Here is a 21,999-nt window from a genome sequence, read left to right on the forward strand (position 1 = left end):
GTATATGTATGTTTTTATTTGTTTAAAAAATAAATTAAAATTTTATGTAATTTATATATAATATAAATTAATTATAAAAAATTTAATATAAATTATATTATAAATTATATATAATATAAATTATATAAGTATAGTAATATATATAAATAAGTATATAAATATATGAAGAATATTTTTTGTAATATAAGAAATCAATTTGCTAGTATTAATAAATATTAAAAAACTTTATCAATTTTCAGGTGATATTATTGACATGTTAACGCTAGTAAATTCAGCCATAAACTTCATACTATATTGCACTATGAGCAGACAATTCAGAAAAACGTTCAAGAAACTTTTCTGTAAAAGTTGGAAAATTCCTAGGAACATCGGAAAACATATTTGTATGGAAAATAATGGAAATACAGGCACAAATCATACTGTGACACAAGTAACACAAGTATAGTTAAAAAGAAAATGGAGAGCTTCTCTTCTACCATCTACAAAACATACATCTAACGATTGTGTTTTTTGAAACAAGTAAAGTAATTAAATAATAAAATTACCTTACTTGTTATCTTCAGTCAACATGAACATATAATTACATTATGTAATAGTTCATTTTTACATATGTTAATAATAAAGTTTAGTATTGATAAGATTTTTTTCTTTATAATTCTTTCGAAAAATTGTATTTTATGTTATCAGAAACTAATTTCAGCAGGATCTTGTTCATTACATTAACAGATGGCGCTGAAGATCATTTTCTTGTAATAATTTGGTTACGATTAAAATTTTTATGAATTTAGGAATATTCGACTACCACTGCCAAAATGAAGCTGACGAATGATCTTACTATGTATTTATGTTTAAAGCAATGAGAAGTTCCATCTCCGAGGAAGTAAAAAGATAAATACATATCCAGTATTCCTAAACTCATCGAAACTTAGTTACGTATTTAATTCCTTTAAGAATTCTAAAAATATGTACTGTGATTTTAACAAGAAATTATGAAATATAATTTAACATTAAGGGCATACTTATATTTTTTACACTAAAACTAATGTATATATGTTAATCATGAATTGTAGTATAAATGTTTCTATATGGTTAATAATATAATGGTAATAATGTAATATAATCATCTCCGTGACATTTTTTAGTTTTAAGCAAGTGTACAGATTGTAAATATTAATATTTTTAAGGGTCAGATATGAATATGTACTGATAAATATCGATAATTTATAACAACGAGTATATCACTATAAATATACATATGTACGTAGTATATAAATTCTATGTGTGACATCACGTTACATTTATTTTTCATTGTACAATTTTATTTCTTGAAATAAATTTTATTTTTCAAATCTCATCGTAGTATTAAATAAGTGAAATTCTCGATTTAAATATTGAAGATAATTCTATGTACATACACACTTTGAGCGCCGCCTTGTGCCAATTCTAAGAAGCAATAACGCTAATGGTGGAAATTAGCCTGTTTGGGACGCTGAAATATATCTACCGAATCGGAATTTCTTCGCAAATTCTGTTGCAAATGTAAAACAAATGAAGTCAGACAGTGATAGCCTTTGAAAGTGATAGCTCTATTGGTGAAAAGCACTTCTGAGGTTCCTTAAAATTTGAATCTACACTGTGCAGCTGTAACTGTATATACACGTAGGAGACGCTTCGAGAACGAGCATGGAAGGTACGTTCACCTTTATCCTTTTAAATGCTTATTTTTGTACAAATTTTCCATTTCTCATTGAGTTATTCTTCCTCCTGCAAGTTACTTAAATTAACACTTATTTATATAATAAGAAGTTTCGAATAGAAAAAATATTCATAGACAAATGGTTTACTTTCATTACATACATTTTTTTGGTTAGTATTTTCTTAAATCAACTGGAACATAAATTTCAAAATAGTTTTGTCTTTATGTTGCTAATGTTCTAATTGTTCTTTTTTTGTAGCATAAAACATACAAATCTGTAAACTTGTTGAATAATGTTGTCATTGTAGGTGTTACAGAGAAATATACATATTTATTTTGAATATTTCGTGACTCAAGCAATGTTTCCATTTTTTTGTATGTTGGTTCCATATAAATTGACGTAATGATACATTGTTTAATGATATACTATTCAATACATTTAGCATTATGAATATTTGAAATTGTCAGTTGTATCAGATGTGTTTTCAATAAACAGCATCTTATTATTTCTAAAATATCATATTATTATTATTATTATTAAAAATTAATATTTTTATTATAGATATTGCAATAAAAATATTATTAAAATATTGTATTAATATAATATCATAATACTCATAGTAATTGGCGGCAATGTTTTGAATAAGATAAAAATAGGTATTCACCATAAAATATGTAAATATTTACTTACTAAAATATGTAAAAATCATGTTACGTAGTAATATTTTAAATTGTGTTTGCATGTATTTAAAAACGTAATTGGTTATCTATATTTACATATGCTTTTTATTGTTTAATTTGCAATAAATAATTTTTTAATTAATTTTATTATAATTTTGACATATTTTTAGTATTTTTGCATATAATATACAGTTTCCCGTAATATACAGTTTCTATTTCGTGCACGGGGAATTATTAATAGTAGCATTAATTTTACATTAAGCTATCATCATATTGAAGAGTGTATCGAATAAACATTCTGTTTGATTTATGATTTCTCGCTTTTAAACGTGAATATTTACGAAACAATAAAATTTTCTAAGAAAAAATCTTTACGCTAAATCTCCTTATTTCTAATTTAGCATATTTTCATCGTATGTTTACAAAAAATAAACAGTAGTATCGTGTCCTCTTTAGAGGATTATAAACTTGCAAAAGTTAAAATTTACGAGCTCCAAGATATTTTTTTGAGGACGTAAATGTGTCCTTGACAGTTATAGTGTATGCCTTATTTTATGTAACATATGTATATTCAATTGTGCTTCATTTTTTGAAAGAATTATTTAAAATTGAAACTGATAGATAGAAAAGCTAATTCGTTGTTATTAAATTTATTTTTTACTTATCTTTTATTTATTTATTTTTTAATAACAATATTTTTGATAATGTTGTTATGTGGAAGTGCTACTAAATTATTAGTATAATAATGTCTATGATAAAAATTATCTAGACAATAAAAATTAAAATTTATATAAAAATTATACAGACATATAATCTTGTTATAACAGTAACATAAAATTTAACATTGAAATGAAAACAAAAATTATTTTTAAATTTCTATAATCTTGGTTGCAGTTTTTTAGCAAAATTATTCTTGTAACAGACTGATATCTAGCAGTACCCTGTCAACCTGCCATAACACTTTTGGGTCGACTATGTAATATGCAAAAGCGAACACGTGATTCCTTACAAGAAAATAAGAAAAAAAAATAGAATAAAAGTTTTTGACTTGAAGCTTCGTTTCCGAGAAAATCGAGTTTGAAAATTTATCAAATATACTCGACTAATTCTGATAATTTTCTAGTAATGATTCTAGTAAAATTCTAATAGTTGATTACATAGTAATCAAGGTAATTTGTACTAAGTACACTAAGACTATATTTTTAACCAAATATATTTTCTTTGAGATGAAGCTTTAAATGAGAAAATTTTATTTGATATTTTTTGCTTATTTTTGCATGTAGAATAACCTCCTGTTAATTATTTTTTTCTGTCACGTTTAGAATTGGCTAAATTTAAATATACTTAATAAACTTGGTTTTCTCGAAAGCTTCAAATTAAAAATTTTGTTTTATATATTTTTCTTATTTTTTTATTTTTAAGTAATCACATCGTGCTCGTCTTTTGCATATTATTTGGCCGGATCCAGTATATATATATATACACTGATATTTATTTCTTTTATACTCCGTAATATATACTGTATATATATTTCTATTAACAGTACTTCTTTGTTTATAGCATTTGAATCCTTGAGTTCGTTCTAGTCTCTTAAATGTTCTAAGCTTTTAGAATTCGAATAGATTTTCAGACTAACCGTTAGAAGATCTTTTTATTAATAATCAAAATTTTTAACATAAGTGAGGGAAGATGGAAGTGAAATTTCGCTGCGCAAATAAAATTCAATGACCATAAAATTTACCATTTGTGAAAAATTAATTTTCATTTACTTATTATGTGCATTTTACTTTATCTCTGTATATTGATATCAAACAGATACTTATAGTAATTATTAATTTTAGATAGCAAAGGAAAACCATGATTAATGAGTAACGACGAAAACTGGAGTATTAATTATAGAGGATTAACAAGCGTGATAATCAAACGCGGCACGAATACACAGAGCGTAGATACGATAAAGAAAGAGATACATATGTAAAACAGTATTAATGTCGCGTGAAGTGTATTTCGGACAATCGTTGACTCTCGACCTTAATCGGATGGCGCGCCCTTGGACGGTCGGTTCGAGGAAAGGTCGATTCGAGAGAACCGAGTATAATCGGCATAAAGAAGTTTGTTTGTTTGCGATAAGATGCCTGGCTCTACCACAAGGTAACAGACGATAACAGGCACTATGAGGCCCATATACGCGACCAGTTGAAATGAGAGCATAGCGTGTCTCTCGATTTCTCCGTTCGAAACGTTCCTGGAATCCTCTCTGAAATAGTTCTCGATCCACCGATGAACGGGCCGCTCGTTTCTAGTAACCTTTATCATTCCAGCCTGCGCTCTTATTCCTACTCTTTGCTAGGCTTTCTAATTTAACTGCGCACCAGAGTGCACTGTGTTATAAAATCATTTGCGCTCCTGAGAAAGTACACGCTCAAACTGGAACGCGTAACACGTGAGACCTTTATTCGAGGGATGCAGATTTATTTATCGGCACTCGGCAATTCGATTCTCTTGCAATTTAACGTTGTAATTAAAATTGCGATCGAGTTAGGCCTTGTATTGTTTCAAGGAAATCGTTCCAATGCATCCATTGCGCTCTCTTTCAATTATTATTGCCACTGCATTGTTACAGAAGCTTATTTAACGATAATTGCTACTCCATAATACCACATGGCAGATGTGTTATTTTCACTGCTGTTCTTTTATTAAAACGAAACAGCTCGTTAGCGAGGCCTGTTCGACTTTCACGGGAGAATGGAAACGCAGTAAAAATTAATAGAGTACATATGCTCGTGCACCCGTTTACAATCACAAGGAAATTAATTATAAAGATTGCAGCTTCGATAAATTCTGATTCAGAGACTGTTCCAAAATGTTAGACAATGGTTTCTGGGTAAAAACAGGAAGAAAAAGTTAATCTAAATGTGTATGTGGTTTCAACGTGTCCTTACTACTATTTGTACCATGTACGTAGTTATTGTGATAATATAATCCCGCTATTTTTAAACGAGTTTTATAATTTATTGCAAGTTTTATAATTTATTGCAGTTTATGAGTTTTATAGAGGGCACTTTACATTCCTATTTTGACTTTATTGCGAATCTTTTTTGATTACAGCAAATCTTTGCTCAACATTTTTCAAACGTTCTGTACGTAAAAAAATTCGCAAGAATATCAATGTTTAAAGAACACGTTGGAACGGCACAACCTCGAAAGAGCGATTTCTACAAAACTCGGCAATTTACCACGAAATCTCTCCCCCAGGGTCCCGTAAATATACACAATGGGACGCATTGTATTCTTAATAACGGAATCGGCCTCCACTCATTGTTCAGGAAACATAAAAGCTTACTGGAAATGTGTGATCTACGAAGACACATTTCGAATATTGTCGCCCATTACGACCATATTTTTTTTATCACCGACATAAATATCACAGAGACGACAATAATAACTTCTTCAGATGTCTTTAAATGCTGACATACCACAAATGCCGAAGTATAAAATTTGTAAAAAAAAAAACATAAAACTCAGAAAAAGTAAGAAAAGATTTATAACACATTGAAGAAAGTAAATTTTTTATTTGTATATTTATATACTTATATATAAATATATTAATTTATATATTTTATGAAAAATCATTCAACTTCCTAAAAATGCACCGTTGTAAATCTAGAAAATTTTTACAAAAAACCACCGATCTGGTAATTTCGATTATTTTAATAATTTTACTATTTTAGTATTATTATTTTGATAATGATTTCATTAACGCAATTCTATTTGTAATTCTATTCAATCAATTGGTATTATTAAATTCTATTTTTCAATATTTGACTCATGAAAGTAAATTCTGAAGATTTGATAGTATTTGTAATATTTAGATAAATCATCATCCCTGGTTTAATACTAAAACTATTAAATTCGTTAAATGGTTTTAGGTTTCTTATGAACATAAACGACGTCTTGGTAAAATTAATAATATTCGTTAAAATAGAAACATTATTATACATTTTTATCTTCATTGTATCAATTTAATCATAGAGAATGAACATAACTGATATACAGTAACAATGAAAAATTATCAATTTAACAATGAAAAATTATCAATTTAAATTATTTTTGAGAAAAATGAACGACTTAAAATAAAAATCTTAAGTTTTAAAAATGAAACCAAGTTGATTGATATATTTTTTAATGAATTTATAACAATTTAAATTGTTGACAATTTTTCATCCACATTTCAGTTATTATTTAATTATGCTCTTCGCTGTATCTGTGTATGTAAATATGTATGGAATATTTAAATACTCGCGTTAGATCTCTCGCGAAACATTGAATGATGACATTTGATAATAATTATCGTATCGGTAATTTTGCATTATTAAAGCAAAATATTAGGTTGTGTCACATGAAATTAATATTATCGAAATATCCATTGATATATTTTACTCGTATAAAAATTATTTTTCAATATTGCAGTTACCATTTCTCGAATATGAAATATTTTATTTTTTAAAGACAATTTCAAATTATAATTCTCTAAAATCCATTTAACGAGTTATTGGGGAAAGATCATAGTGATAAATTCAGCTAATTTCGCTGTAGTAATTTATGACGCATAAAATCGAACAGTATCGTGCAGAAATAGTGTCCATTTATCAGTTTTTGATAAATGATCTCAATTTGTTTTTTCATATCTACAAATGTCACGGATATTATTGTTTCATCTCAATTTAAATATAAATAAAGACCTTCTGAATATAGTCTTTCACACATTTGCAACTATCAAAACCTTTTTAAATATTGAGTTTTTATTTTTAAACATTTTTTTGAATTATTACTTCAAATAATGCTATTATCAATATAATTAGCATTTCAACATGCTTCTTTGGAGATGCTATCTTTCTTGATTATAGTTAACGTTAAAATTAATGTAAAATAATTTTCGTTCATATTTAACATACTGCACGATTTTTCATGTTGAATATATAAACAATGTATAACAGTAAATGTATAAAATAATAACTAATATTTCAGAAATATTATTTTTTTTCGTAGAGTCAGTAATATTTTTCCTCAGATTATTATGAATTATAGACTATATTGTTAATGTTTTCAGTAATGTGATTAAAAAAAATTATATGATTTCATTTTAAAAAATTCTAGCGATTTAAAGTTTGTTATGAAAAAAGTATTTTTGAAATATTTATTATCTTTAGACGCTGTATATATAACACAGATGAATTTTTTAAACCATTGAAAAATTGAATGGAATATTGAAGTGAACACTCTTTACAGTAAAAGTAAATAATACAAAATTTATTAATTATAATTAATTTCCACTATTCTTAATTTGAGATTTTCACAACTTATATTTAATAAGTAATTTTAATATTTATGTTTTAAACACGTTGATGCTTCTTGCTTCGTTTTTGATTGAGTTTGTGAAATATTATTAAGAGAAAATTATTTCTATGGTATTTTAAAATCTAATTGATTGATTAATACTTTTTTTTTATAAACTTTCAATGCAAACTAGTTTTTATTCTCATTTTTTTCATTTGTGGACGATCAAAAAAGAACAAGACTAAAAAATGAATTGTTTAATTTCAGAAATCGTTATTTTTTTTCAATTATTAATTTTTTCTCTTATCTCACTATTTGCCACAGAGAAGACTGTTCTTTTTTTTTTAATGATTAAAAATTTATCCTGTCAGAAGTTTTGTACTAGAGGAGAAATGTATTATCTTGAACTGTTTCTTTAATTAATAAAAAAATATCTAATTTTGTAAGAAAGCAATATGTAAAATTCAAGTGGTAGAAGAAATTATACAAATTTTTCATTAAAAAAAAAGAACATTGAGAAAATCACAAAAATTCACTTGCATAAAAATCATAAAAACACGTCTTCCGATAAATTTACCTCCTTCACTATTATTGAATGATCAGTAATATTTAATAGACTATATAAAAGTTCTCGTTGATCAGATAATATGCATGCTTGCATGAACGAAATGTCATATGGTGTACTCTGATATGTGTAGGTTTCAAAGTCATGACTCATGGCTAGGTGTTCCTGTTTTGGGCCCCATGTATCATCAGCAGGGAATACTTTTCCAATAAGTAAAAGTTTCATAAAAATAGAATTTCTAATAAATTTGGCCAACTTCATTAGATGTACACGAATACGAAATGTAAATTTTGTTTGCGTAATTCTCACGTTTTAATAATCATCGAAGATAAAGCATCAGAATTTCATTTCCCGGAGAACGATTTCGTTACTAAGAATGATGTTTGACATGTAAATAGTGATTAATTTTTTCTTATATAAATATTTAAATAATTCCAACAATCACGCATCGGAAAATGATTATTAACATATAAGTTATATATATATATACAGGGTGTTTCGTAACTTGTGGGACCTACTTCGGGAGCTGATTGTACGTCTAAAAATAATGAAAAAAAGTCATATAAATATATGTCCTATCTGTCTTCGTTTATGAAATATAATGAATTTTCTATTTTAATTACTTTTACAAAAGATGCTCGAAATGATCACCTTGCATTTTGAAGACAAGCCTGCACGCGTCTTGTCATTAATCTGGTTACTCTCTCTATCATTCCTGGTGTTTCTCGAATTTGTCGGAAGCCTTGCTCTATTCTATTTCGTAGTATNTTTCAGCATGTTCAATCGATGTTGCGTGTACAATAGATTTTAAATGTCTCCACAAATGAAAATCTAATGGATTCAAATCCGAAGAACGAGCAGGCCATGCAATAGGACCTCTACGACCAATCTATTTATTTGCAAAGTGTTGATTTAAAAATTGCCTAGCCACTTGGCCAAAATGCGGCGGAGCTCCATCATGCATAAACCGCATACGAAGTCTAATATCGACTGGACCTTCCTCTAATATTTCGTGTAAACGCGTGCTCAAAAAATCAACGTACTTTGTGCCTGTTAGTTTCCCATCGAGAAAAAAAGATCCAATTAAAAATTTATCAATTATTCCTGCCCATACGTTTAAACTAAACTGGTGTTGATGTCTTGAATGCATAATAACATGTGGGTTTTTTCATTCCAATTATGATTATTATGGAAATTGAATGTACCATCTCTGGTAAAACTAGCTTACTAGAGTTTGCTCTGTTTATAAAATTCGTCAAAGTACGTTGTCTCACAAACGAAGACAGATAGGACATATATTTATATGACTTTTCTTCATTATTTTTAGGCGTACAATCAACTCCCGAAGTGGGTCCTACAAGTTACGAAACACTCTGTATATAACACGAACGGTGTGCATTATTCAGCATTGAATTATTCATCACTGATGTAAAATTTTCAATATTTGTAAGTTATTCGGAAACATTGAGATCGCAAATAAAATTGAAATTGCTGATTTTATATTTCCACGTAATTGAAACAAATATAATATCTTACATTTTAAAAATTTCAATATTTCCGAATACTTTCAAATATATCCATTTGCCAGAGCTGGAATTTCTTATAGGTTTATTTAAAATAGAATCGTGGGAGTTCGTTTAAAACGCATACCTCTGGCGTAAAAATAGTTTAATACGTATAAAAAATTTCGGAAGGCAGTGTTAAAATTTGATCGTTCAAAGAATATATCAGTAGCAGGTATGGACATTATTTAAATAATGTTTGAAAAAATATTTGAAAAATGATTATGTACCCAACACATCATCTCATTTGACTCATTATCTTGAAATTATGTTAGTTTATTTGAACAAATAATTTTTTGAAAAAATGATTTTTCTCTGAATTATTTCATTATTTGATTACTAAATAAAATGATCTTTTATTTCATTTTGCACTTTGTATTTGTTTTTACAAGTAATTTTTCAAATAATTTATAGTATAAAGTTCTCCTATTGCTAGGATTATTTGCCACTTTATTTTAATGAAATAAGAGATTATTTGCAAACGATTTGTTTGATTTGGACTCAGGACAAAGCTACTTTTTCTAAGTTATTTCTCAAGCAAAAATAATAAATTAATGGAAACGGAAATTCGTTATTTCGGATTGTTATTTTTTCCTTGTAATATTTTCTTTATCTCGAATGAAATTTGTTCAGCCCTGATTGGCAGCGAGAGACCTTTACAGTAAATATTACAAAATTCCAAAAAGAAGATTAGGTCTTTAGATAAGATTTTATGGATTCCAGTGAAACTGTCAGAAAAACAAATACTTAATAAAGTATATTGGATCGAAGGTGAATAGGACAGTTTGCAAAACGTTTGAAAGGGAGAGGGACGGAGGGAATAGCGTATTTTGTTAAGAGAAACTCGTATTGTGCGACCAGTTGGATTCTTACGGATTTATTCTTGGAAATGAACAAGAATAACGTGTCTTAGGTACGCACGACTCTCTCTCCCTCCTTCTCTTTCCGAGTTTCGCTTGCTCGCTCGCTTTCTTTCTCTCCTTACCTTTCTCTCTCTTCCTCTCGATCTCTATCCTTGTCCTTTTTTCTTCTTTTCTTTTCTCTCTCTTTCTCTCCTTTTTTTCTTATTCCTTCGCTTACCAGAATTCTTCAGTTAATTCTTGTTTTTTTCTATTTGATCAATCATTCTTTTTAATCTTTTACAATTTTCCTAAGATTTGAAATTTAAATCTAAAAAAAAAAAAAAACAGGACACATTAAAAAAAGAAAGATCGTAAATGCGAAGATGAGAGCAAAGAATCAGAATAAATACGTTGCTTGTAAATTGTACAAATATTTGATACTTCTAAATTTAACCGATTTCATATTTTCACGTTGGTAGCTTTTTGAAAGAACGTGAAAAAAAAAGAGAAAGATAGAGAAAAATGTGAACATGCGACGAGAGGTGACGAGAACTATAACAAACACAATGCTTTCCACGAAAGTTAATTAAAATTATCCACGTCGTCAATCGTGGTACATACATAAAACATCTGTTGATTAATTATTCAGTATCAGCAGTACACGATAAACATTATTTTTCAAACAGTTGGTTAAACGATGCTTGAAGAAAAAAATAGAGAAATTCTTCTGTGCGATGTTACGTATTATTTGAAGAGACCTTTCAAATTAGCGTTACAGACCTGTTATATAAGCTTGACGCAAGCTTAGTATAACACGCGTTAGTCGGAATATATATTTCTATGATATTACGATTTTGTAAAAGTTGTCAAGTTTTGCAAACTTCTGATCGTATAAACTGGTGAAGTGTTTGCCAATGTCGTGCATATCGGTGGGAAGGGGAGAAATAGTTAGTCTGGCAGTGGCAATCGATTGGCAGCCAAGATCGTGAGTGTACGGCGTCAAATCGTCGGAATTCGTGACGTTTCGACGAGAGATCCACGGAAATACGAACTCGTAAGCGAGAACGATGACGCGATAGCAATAGACGAGATCGCACGTAAACCAGTTAAAAGGAATCCATTTTTCTGTGAGCCATGTGCTCTGTCGCACATGCAATAGCGACAGTTTCGACCGATGCGTGCTAATATTTATTTTTATCCAACTCGTTCAATATTTGTCCAACGTCTTTCTTCTCCGTAATTTTTTATTAATAGAATTAAAAAAATCAGATTTAATCAATTGTATGCAATTTAAGGAGATCGCCATTGTTAATGATTTAATAAGACTGCTGTATGTGTGATCTTTTTTATTATAAATTTGAAAATTTCATATAGTTCATATATTTCATCAATGATATACAGATTTTGTGAATTGCACTTAATTTAAAGAATTGTTTAAAAATAATAATTTACATTATACAAATTATCGACATTAATATATTTGGAAATATTATATATGGAGTTCAAAATATATAAAAAAATTAATTTTCTAATTTAATAAATTAATAATTAAAATTCAAAAATTATTAATTTATTGATCATTTCTTTTGATCATTTCATTCTCCTTAAGAATTCCCATTTTTCAATAATTAAGGATCAATAACTGTGCATTTGAAATTAGGAAATCTTTGTAAATTTATGTTTTCTAAGTTACATAATTTATTATATTATTAAGATGCATATGAAAGACTCAAAAAGTAATCAGTGCAAGTCATTTTTCATTAAAAGTAAAACATGTGCAAACATATTTTTCTTATCAAAACCTTCAATTCGTGGAACAGTTATAATGTCATAATAATTATATTATAATAACCATGTCATTATATTGTAATGATTAATCTATTCCATCGAGTGACAATTTTAACAACAAAAGGCATATTCATAGCATAAATTATTTCTAATGAGAGATGATGTAATGGCTTTTGATCCTTCATCAAATTTCAACATAGTGTCGTTTTATAAATTTCTATAATTTCTTGTTTTTTTAATTTCTTAAACTAAAATTTTTTTAATTTCTTTGTTTTTCCTTTCAAGATTAGGACCTAACGCAAAAAAAAAAAAAAAAATAAAATAAAATTCCAAGAAAGAATTGCTCAATTTACTTTTACGTAATACAATACTCATACATACAAAGCTCCTATTATGTCTTATCAATTTTTGTAGTCGTATATTTATATAATTAAATCTAATATTGAAGATTGTAATTGTAATCAATAATTTTTCTTTAATTTCTTTCTTATTTCTTTCGCTTTCAATCTTGGAATAATCGAGCACCGATAGTTCGAATATTGAAACTGAATAAGCTGAAATTCTGTATTGCATCGTTATCAGAAGTTTCAATGGATTGATTCGTTTGTCGTTTTCGTATCGTAGCCATCGCTGAAATAGAGTTCGTAATGCTCTTTCGACAAGACTTCCACGATTTCCCCCACCACTCGTAACTCGGTCACGTGCTCGCCCCCACCTAGTTTCCTACAAAAACAATTATAGATTCATTCAGTGGTAGCAGCGCCAGTTCTATCCCGACTCTCACGTTGTCGGTGTCGGTCTGGTTGGCTTCTTCTCACATTATATTTTGACAATCTTTTAAAAAGTCGGCACCGCATATTCGCAAGACACAATTCTATTATTTATTATCGACATATTGTATTCTTAAAGAAAATCAGAAGCTTCTATTGTGCTTCGAACGAGAAATATTTTTAGTAGTGTTACAAGTTATTTTCGAGAGAGGTGAAAGTGGAAGTGGCTTTTCGGAGAAAGTTTCATAGGGAATCTCTTCTTGGCTGTCACCAAATTACAAAAATATTTCAGTGAGTTTCGCTTCTGGACGTTATATAAATTCCTATTACTTGCTTTCTGAGAATTTGACGTTTTACTGGTAATTTTTTTTTTTTTTTTCTTATGTCTTACAGCATTGTTCTCGATACATTTACATCTGTTTTAACAGTCAGTCTATGAATTTTAATGCAACATGTAGTTATCTTTGCTTCACATTTTTAGTGATCCTTTTAAAAGTTATTGTTTTCGAAATGCATACTGTTGAATTTCGCGTTTCCTTATCGAAATTTAGATTTTACTATGGCAAATTTATTAACTTAGAAAATTTGATGCTGGAAGATTGAAAAATTTATTATACATTTTATTTGTTAGTACGAAAGGAATGAATCATTTTTTCATTCGTTTTGACTTCCTTTCGCGCAAAGAATGGTTCTATGAAAAGAAAAAGAAACAAAAAAGTGTAACGAAGTAAATAAAGGAATTCATATTTTATCGATGCATTGCACAATATTTTAGTATTGAAAGAATGAATCATTTTTATAATAAAAATCGATCAAATGCAATTTTTTCATATTTATATATGATTGTAATTTTTTAATATTCGCAGTAAGAAATGGAAATGAGTAATTTTACATTTGTTGGATCAGTTTATTTTTTATTACTTTTCGTGCTTTTCAAGATGATTTGATTAATGATTTTTATAATGATTTTTTTTTAAAATAGTTTTCGCAAAATTCAAATTAAATAGAGGAAAAATGATTAATAGATTAATAACCAAAGGGTAACGATCTAAATGCTTGTAACAACAAAAGCAGATTCGTTCACGGAAGCAGGTTTATTTCTCCGAAGGCTTGTAAAATAAAATTCACGCTTATCTGTAAGTGATAAAATCCGTGTTACCACTCATTCGAGGAACCTCTTCTCATTTATACTTGCTGGAAATCTTGCCGATAACGAGGCCAGCTACAGTTTCACTCATAAATGGTGATTGCTCAATTAGTCGAAAAAATTTCCTATAATCATCCTTTATTTTCATCATTTCCCACAATTTTATTCAAATCGATTGAAATTGTATATCATTTCATTCGCTGCGTTCCTTTAGTGCTACATGCATAACATTTCTTAATAATATATAGCTATCTCAAATCTTTCGTTGATATTTTTAAAATGTCACAAGTATGTAATTTGAATTTCAATCATCAATACAATTAAAACATATTTGTACTAAGATTTTGAAAATTAAAATTGTTTAATTAAATGCGGCTCAAGAAAATATAGTTTGAGGAAATCGATTTTTGTTTATTATTTGAAAATATTCGTGTTTATTGAATTAAAAATTGTTCATTCTATATAATTATATACATTTCTTAATGCTTGCGCGTTCAATATTTTATGCTTTTAATCGCATATTTAATTGCATTTTGCTGGTAAATAATTACTAAAAATTTTAAAATAAATTAGAATATAATGTTTGCAAGTATCATCGGTCATTCGATTTCTGAAAAGAGCTGTAACCAAAGGACCGTAGAGGCATCGATGAAGTTGACCAGTAAAATTAGCATTCGCTACGACGAACTGTATTTCGCCGGCGTGCAGGTCATCAGCCCAGTTCGTCGTTTTCCAAGAAGACGAATTTCTAGCCAGACCCCTTGAAACAGGGTAGATCCCAAACCCTTTTCTCGATTTATGATGCTTTCGAACCACCTTATGACTTCGATCGTAAAACTCGTTCGTTGCTTTTTCTTTGTCAAATTTATGCACTCCATTCTCCGCTTATCTTCACGCGTATGAACATAATAATCGTTCGTTAGAGTTTGTTTATTAATTTTTTATTGCTTTTTCCTTATTATTTCAACTTTTTTTATCATCATATGTTTGAACGAAATTCTGCACATTTTTAAAACAGCTCGTATTAAATGATGAGAAATTTTGCAAATCAAAAATTATTACACGAATTGTTGAAGAGCGATCCAATTTTATTCATTAAATCTTTTACTCACGCTTGCATATTCTGGAATTATATTGAATAGCTAAAAGAATAGTTATAAAAATGATAAACATTGTAATATTAAGTAAACAGAGGCAAACGAAACATAAAATTTGAAAAGAAAAATTATTTCTTCTTATATCTTTTTCGATGTATTCTTAAATCTTAAATCCCCATGATGGTATAAAAAAAAAAGTATTTTCTTAGATTTCTTCTAATTTTGTGGCCCTCCATCAGAGTCTCGTTCCGTTTCCTCAAATAAAACTACGACGCTCGATTCTGCGAAGTCCTCCTTGCTCGAAGAAAGATTTTTCTCTCCTTCTCTCTCTCTCTCTCTCTCTCTCTCTCTCTCTCTCTCTCTCTCTCTCGTTCGGCTGTTTCCACTCCCTTTAGCATTCCAACGACAGGAGAGAACAGATGGTCGAGGAAGAATAAAGATCAGGGGTGCAGTGAATGATAAAAAATTGATATTAATGAACAATATAACTGTATTTTTTATTCAGAAAATCCAAAAATTCGATTTTTATATTATATTTTTAAGAACCTTGCGATTTTATAAAATTATCTTCGAGATATTTTATTAAAAATGCAAGAAGTTCTCCAGATTGTATATGTTCATACATGTAAAATAAAATATACTCACTAGATGCAATTATACGTGATATAAAAATTATTAGACTCATAAATGTAAGAAGTGTTATAAAGCGATTCCAAGAAAAACTTGGTGTTCTTGAAATAGTAAATTAAAATAGATTTAAATAAAAAGTTATAATACTTTATAAATATTTAATGCTTTTTTTCTTTTTTTTTTTTTTTGAGCTTTTCCAGCTAGAGTGTCGTTTTTACACGTATACTGAGAATAAATAATTGAATATATTCTATCATGTACGTGTCTTATTCTGTTTTAATAAAATATTAAGTTTTATTTTATATGTTTATTGGTGAATATTGGTGAAATTAATGCATTTGGAATATTACTTCATTCGTGAACGATATATTATATTGTTAAACATTCAAATAGCATTTAATTACATAAAATATTACATAAAATATTATTGAAGATTTATACAAAATATCAATGTTTTTATTTTTCGATTATTGTTTTTGAAAATACCTTCAAATTGTTTTATTAGATATATCGCCTTAGACAATTGAACGTTATTTGAAATACATCTGCGTTGCTTAAAATTAATTATAAATTATATATGATTAAAAATAATTATAAAATTTTATTTTCGATTTTTTTAACTTGATCGAATTTATATATTTTTTTCTTTTATTTTTAAAAGAAACGTACATTAAATTAAATATAAAAAATTAAAAAGAGAGAACACAGTTTAATAACAATTAGTTTTTAAATAAACATTTTTCAAAACTTTAGAATTTCGAATTAGATGTTGCGTGACAATACTTGAATATGTACTGGACACTTTCGTAAGATTACTTACTATATATTTCAATACCATATATGTAATTTCGATATCATCGTGTACGTGTCATCAATTGACGATTATTATTTCAAGGAAGACTCGATAAGGAAGTCGGCTTGCGTCATGAAATGAAACAATTCTTCGATTATTTCATAGTTTTATTTAACAAATAATTTGCAACCATAAGTATTTAACCAAAATTGTAAATTCGAAATATAATTAAGAAGGAATTGAATTGTTTGTCTGATCTTTTACAAAGTTAAAGAAAAGATCAGAAAATGTTTTCAAAAAATGCAGAATGGCTATATGAAAAATTACATTTTTTTTCAAATATTTTTCATGTTAATATTAAACAGTCTAACAAGATTCATATTAGAAATATTATATATTAAATATATGATATTAATATTCTATGAATTACGTATGTTTATTTTAGATAATTCTGTACTTCGTGTATAATTTACAATCAGCCTCATTCCATGAAATCTACCTTCACTATCTTAAATAAATAAAAAGTAATTTTAATGCGTTAAATCATACTTAAGAGATAACACGCACATACGTTTATATTTCTTATTATTTTACAAAGTATTTTCATTCTTGTATCTGTGTTATTCCTGATATAATTGATTTTATGTTCAGTATTGTACGTTCAAGGAAAATGTTATCATGGTAATTATCACTATTGACTCCAATAGTACATTTACATGGTAATTTTGCTTATCGATAACGTGTACAAAAGGGGTTGTAAATATGTGAAGAGCCTTTTGGCAGAACCGATTATGGGATTCCGGATAATACTAATTCGTCAATGACGTGATGTGAAATCGTTTCTCGAAATCGGCACTCGTTTCTTTTATTCGGAACGATGAATATTTATTGTAACTGCAGGTTTGTTAATCGTGACACGACAATTCTGGCGAAAGTGTTCTGTTCGCTGGAATATTGCGTTACAAGAAAAACATTGATTCTTTTTTCGCGACATTTACGACGCTATAACATTTATCGGTACTGCGTGCGCGTAGATACCTGTGTTCTTAAGAAACGTTGAATATTTGGAAATGAGCACACATACGAGGTGGAAAATAATCAATCATATGAAATTTCGTCATTTTTTTTTTTTTTTTTAAATGTAGAAACTGACAAGAAAGGTACAAAATTATTAAAGATATTTTGATTAAACATTTGTACAAATTTAAATATAGGAATAAATTTAAATATGTTTAAAATTTGAAATGTTTCTAACAAATTTGAGTACTTGTCCTTCAAAGTTAAACGAATACCGATACAGTATATTTTTATCATCTTTCGAGCTTTATTTTAAATTGCAAACATGAAGTTTGCAATTTATCTCGTTTGAAACGGACAAATATTTAGAAAAAGCTCTGAAATACGATTGATATAAGGAAACCAGTAGTTGTTCGATGCGAGGTAAAAGAGGAGAGAGGGTGATTGTCAGTTGGTCGGCGCCAGTGGTGGGGAAAGAGAGGGTGGGTAGTGGTGGGGCGTTGGAGAGGCCAAGAACAACTTCTAAATGGGGGCTTGGCCTTCTAGCGTTGCGACATGTTCGTGGAAAAGCGGCTCCGTGCCGCTTTACTAACACTCGGACATCTCTCTGCCACGTGGCCCATTAAAACACAATGGGAAAAGAAGGCAGCTGTGGTGCGCGCAGACGATGTCGAAAGATGCGTCTCTATTCCTGTCGGGATCACGGGAGAATGCGACACCTGGTCTTAAATTATGAATCGTGAAGTCATATGTGGAAGTCGCGTATGCGGCTGACGCTTCGTCGATTATTTAAATAACCCTAGCGAGATACCGACAAGGTTAACGGACTCTTATATCAACGAGTGACTCGGCCGATCCGAGTTGGTAGAGAAATGCAAAGTCGATTTATATTCATTAGGTAAATTCTTTGCATTTTTCGTTCTGCCTTTCATGGTTGTCTTCTCACATTTTGTTTCATATTAATATCGTTCAAATAGATTCGATGGTAACAACAATAGGATGCATTCATCAAACGAGCAACGATTCATTAAATTTCAAATTGCGATTTCCAGAATTTCTTAAATATTAATTAAGAACCTTCCGAGAAATGGAAATAATCTGATTTCATTGGAATTTCTTTGTTTACTACGCAACTCACAATTATTCACTGTTTTTTTTACGTCTGTTGATCAACCTTGCAAGAACACGGGTTGAACGCGAAACGTTTTATTCTTAGAACGAGAAGGCAGCTGCATGTAATGTATAATTATTTTATGACTCGATTACGATGTATCAAAATGATTATTTAACGTAATATTTCTTTCTTTTTCTAAACGGATTAAAATTTTAATTTAGAAACTTTGTGAAACAGAGAAACGGCATAGTCAAAAATAAATTATTTGCCTTGCATAGGCAATGATTCGTTGAAAATATATTTGAATTTATTTTATCACGTGATAGAATTATAACCTAGAAATTAACAATTTAAATCGAAATTCAGCTGAAATAAAAACAAAATGTAAGTTTAAAATGTCGAAAAAGTTTAAGATACGATTTAAATTTAATATAATCAAAATTTATCACGTTTGAGTAAAATAACGAGAAAAACAAAATTACGGAGGCATGTAGTATTTTTAGTTGGAACAGATTTTCATGGAAAATAACTTACGCAATGCGGTCAATTACGTAAATTATGCCAGTCACTTATAAATAATCGTGTATAGTGAACGATTAAAGCATAAAGTATTGTGTAATTTTATAAAAATTTAAATTCGTCTTAAATTAATTTGCTGCATTTTTTCTCTAATATCTTTTATTTATATGAACATTCTCATGCGACTAATACTTTTTTTATTATATAAGTTATAAGCAATATTATAATATGTTATGCTTCGATATTTTATATAAATTTATGTTATTCAAACGCACTATATTTACAATTAATGAATTGCTACATTAATTAATAAAAGTGTGATTTCACAAAAATTTATCTGGTATTGAGTATTTTATTTTGAATAATTGTTTTAAATTTACAATAATAGATTTTATCAAATAGTATTTGTAAATAATTATGCGTACTTTGTTCATTTTAATAATAATTTCTTTTTCACTATATTTTAAATTTATTTTAGATATAATTAGAAATTTATTTAAAAAATATTTTTTATATGTTAAGACTGAATATTCATTGTATGCTTCATATTTGAAAATATTTTTACACCATATATGCTAGTTTCATGAAAAAATTAAAAATAATTTTGTTTTTTGTTTACAGATATAAGACTGTTATGCTGGAAATAAAGTATTTTCACAAAAGATGTTGACAGTAATGTGTCCAAACTGTCGTCACCGATTTCCAGCTTCAGGTTGTTGCGAACCTCAAAATATGGATGAAAATAATACTCTAATTCATCCAGCAGCCTGTTATTATGGTGGCTTATTAGTTCCTAAGCGCTATACTAGTGGTGGTGGTTGTTTTATAAATGCACCAACTATTATTCAACCTGTTATTAATACCTTCAATTATCCTTCAATGGCACTTGATTTGGAAAAGTCAAGAATTGATAAACAAAAGGAAAGTTCCCTTCAAAAGTTTAAAAAAAATACACAAGTTCTTGGATTTCCATTATTTAATGAAGAAATACAAAAAAATCAAAGTTCTGGATGTCAAATCACCACGAGTTGTGATTTAACTGGAGGAAGTATGACAATAACAACACCAAGTATACAATCTGGAGGCTGTTTAATTCAGAGTACAGATTCTGGGAGTTTTATGCAAACACCACATATGGAAATTCGCCCAAAATTGTGTGGTGGTGGATGTTTTATGCAAAAGCCAATATCAGCTGAAAGTCACGAAGCTTCTAATACATTTCATGAACAAAGAAATCAACAAGAAAATATGACTCATGAGAAAAGGATGTTTTTAATACCTCCAAGTGGCTGTCAGGAATTACCAGGGACTCGAAGAAGTACTTTATCACAAAAACTAGAAGAGGAAACTTCATTTGAAAATCGTGAAGAAAAATCAGTTTTTTCTAATTTTAAAGTGACTAATGTGCCAGCCATGCAATTTCAACAAACTAAAAATTCTAAAAAGGACGAACAAGAATTTGAACAGGATCAAGATTTTAATTGCTGTTGTAATAATGTTCAGAAGCTTTATCGTGTTAAGTCAAATAACAATCAAGTTTCTAAAAATCGTAACTCCATGGTTTTAGACCAAAATCCAGGAGTACAGATTCAAGTAAATGCGACTGTACAACTTCCTGCAAGTTTAGGACAATGTACAGTGAATATAACTGCAACTACTACAAATTCACCTGATTCTTTGACGGGTATAACTTCAAGAACTAGAAATAATTTTAATGGTGGAGGTTTAGTGCAAAAGAACGATATTCAGAATAATGATGAAAATTTTGATGACAGACGAGATAGATCTCCAACTACGCCAGTCTCTTGGTTAATGCCATGTCCTTGGAGTTTTGATAATTACACGATAGACAGGAATGCAGCTAGACTGAGTGAAATTAAAAGACTTTTACAAACTTGTGGCTGGTATCATGAGGGTCTTAGTTGGCAACAAAGTGAAAATTTATTAAAAAATACTGCAGTTGGTCGATGGTTGATGAGAGATAGTTCAGATAGCAGATATATGTTTGCTGTGTCTGTGCAGACTGCTAGAGGTCCTACCTCTGTTAGAGTACACTATTTTTTGGGACAGTTTCGATTAGATGCTGAACCTAGACTTGCTTTTGCGATTCCATTTTTTGATTGTCCAATTAAGATGCTGGAATATTATGTAGAATATTCCAAAAGTGTCGACGAACATAGAAAAGAAGTTTGGGTAGATTATAGTGGACAACTTTATAGTGAAATTTATTTGACAAAACCTTTAGTTAAAGGAGTTAGGTCCCTTAGTCATTTGGCCAGGTTAGTTGTTAATAGAAGTAAATTACCCACTAAACATTTACCACCATTAATTAGAAATTATCTGGCAGAATATCCATACAGTCTTTGAAAAATAATGCATAAGGTTTTTTTGATTTTTGGATTTTCTTTGTCAGTATTTCACAAAATTTTATAAAATTTGTA

General features: G+C 28.7%; 2 protein-coding genes across 4 annotated transcripts in view; both read left to right on the top strand.

Annotated features, from left to right (window-relative positions):
- The window catches only part of LOC122538665 (G-protein coupled receptor dmsr-1-like), a 31,528-nt gene extending 30,971 nt beyond the window's left edge, over positions 1-557 (top strand). The window contains exon 4 of the mRNA XM_043672919.1: positions 240-557. Within this exon, the coding sequence (XP_043528854.1) occupies positions 240-445 (206 nt within the window). The 3' untranslated portion in view covers positions 446-557. The remainder of the gene's footprint in view (positions 1-239) is intronic.
- Positions 558-1,442: 885 nt separating this feature from the next.
- On the top strand, positions 1,443-21,999 carry LOC122538659. 3 transcript variants are annotated; one of them, XR_006308892.1, is made up of 2 exons: positions 1,443-1,690; positions 4,219-5,896. XR_006308892.1 is itself a non-coding variant. In XM_043672915.1 (2 exons), exon 2 carries the CDS (start codon positions 20,222-20,224, stop codon positions 21,923-21,925), a length of 1,704 nt encoding a protein of 567 aa, XP_043528850.1. In that variant the 5' UTR covers positions 1,445-1,690; positions 20,180-20,221; the 3' UTR covers positions 21,926-21,999. The 3 variants fall into 3 exon arrangements, 2 of the variants coding, with proteins under 2 accessions (XP_043528850.1, XP_043528849.1); XM_043672915.1 differs by lacking the exon at positions 4,219-5,896 and adding an exon at positions 20,180-21,999 and having other exon boundaries at positions 1,445-1,690; XM_043672914.1 differs by lacking the exons at positions 1,443-1,690; positions 4,219-5,896 and adding exons at positions 13,180-13,532; positions 20,180-21,999.

This window comes from Frieseomelitta varia, unplaced genomic scaffold (assembly GCF_011392965.1).
Source record: "Frieseomelitta varia isolate USP_RPSP 00005682 unplaced genomic scaffold, Fvar_1.2 scaffold_170, whole genome shotgun sequence".
NCBI lineage: Eukaryota > Metazoa > Arthropoda > Insecta > Hymenoptera > Apidae > Frieseomelitta > Frieseomelitta varia.

Bases quoted from the DNA above. Each gene is read 5' to 3' on its own strand.
- LOC122538659 (XM_043672915.1), top strand. From the start codon at position 20,222: ATGTTGACAGTAATGTGTCCAAACTGTCGTCACCGATTTCCAGCTTCA.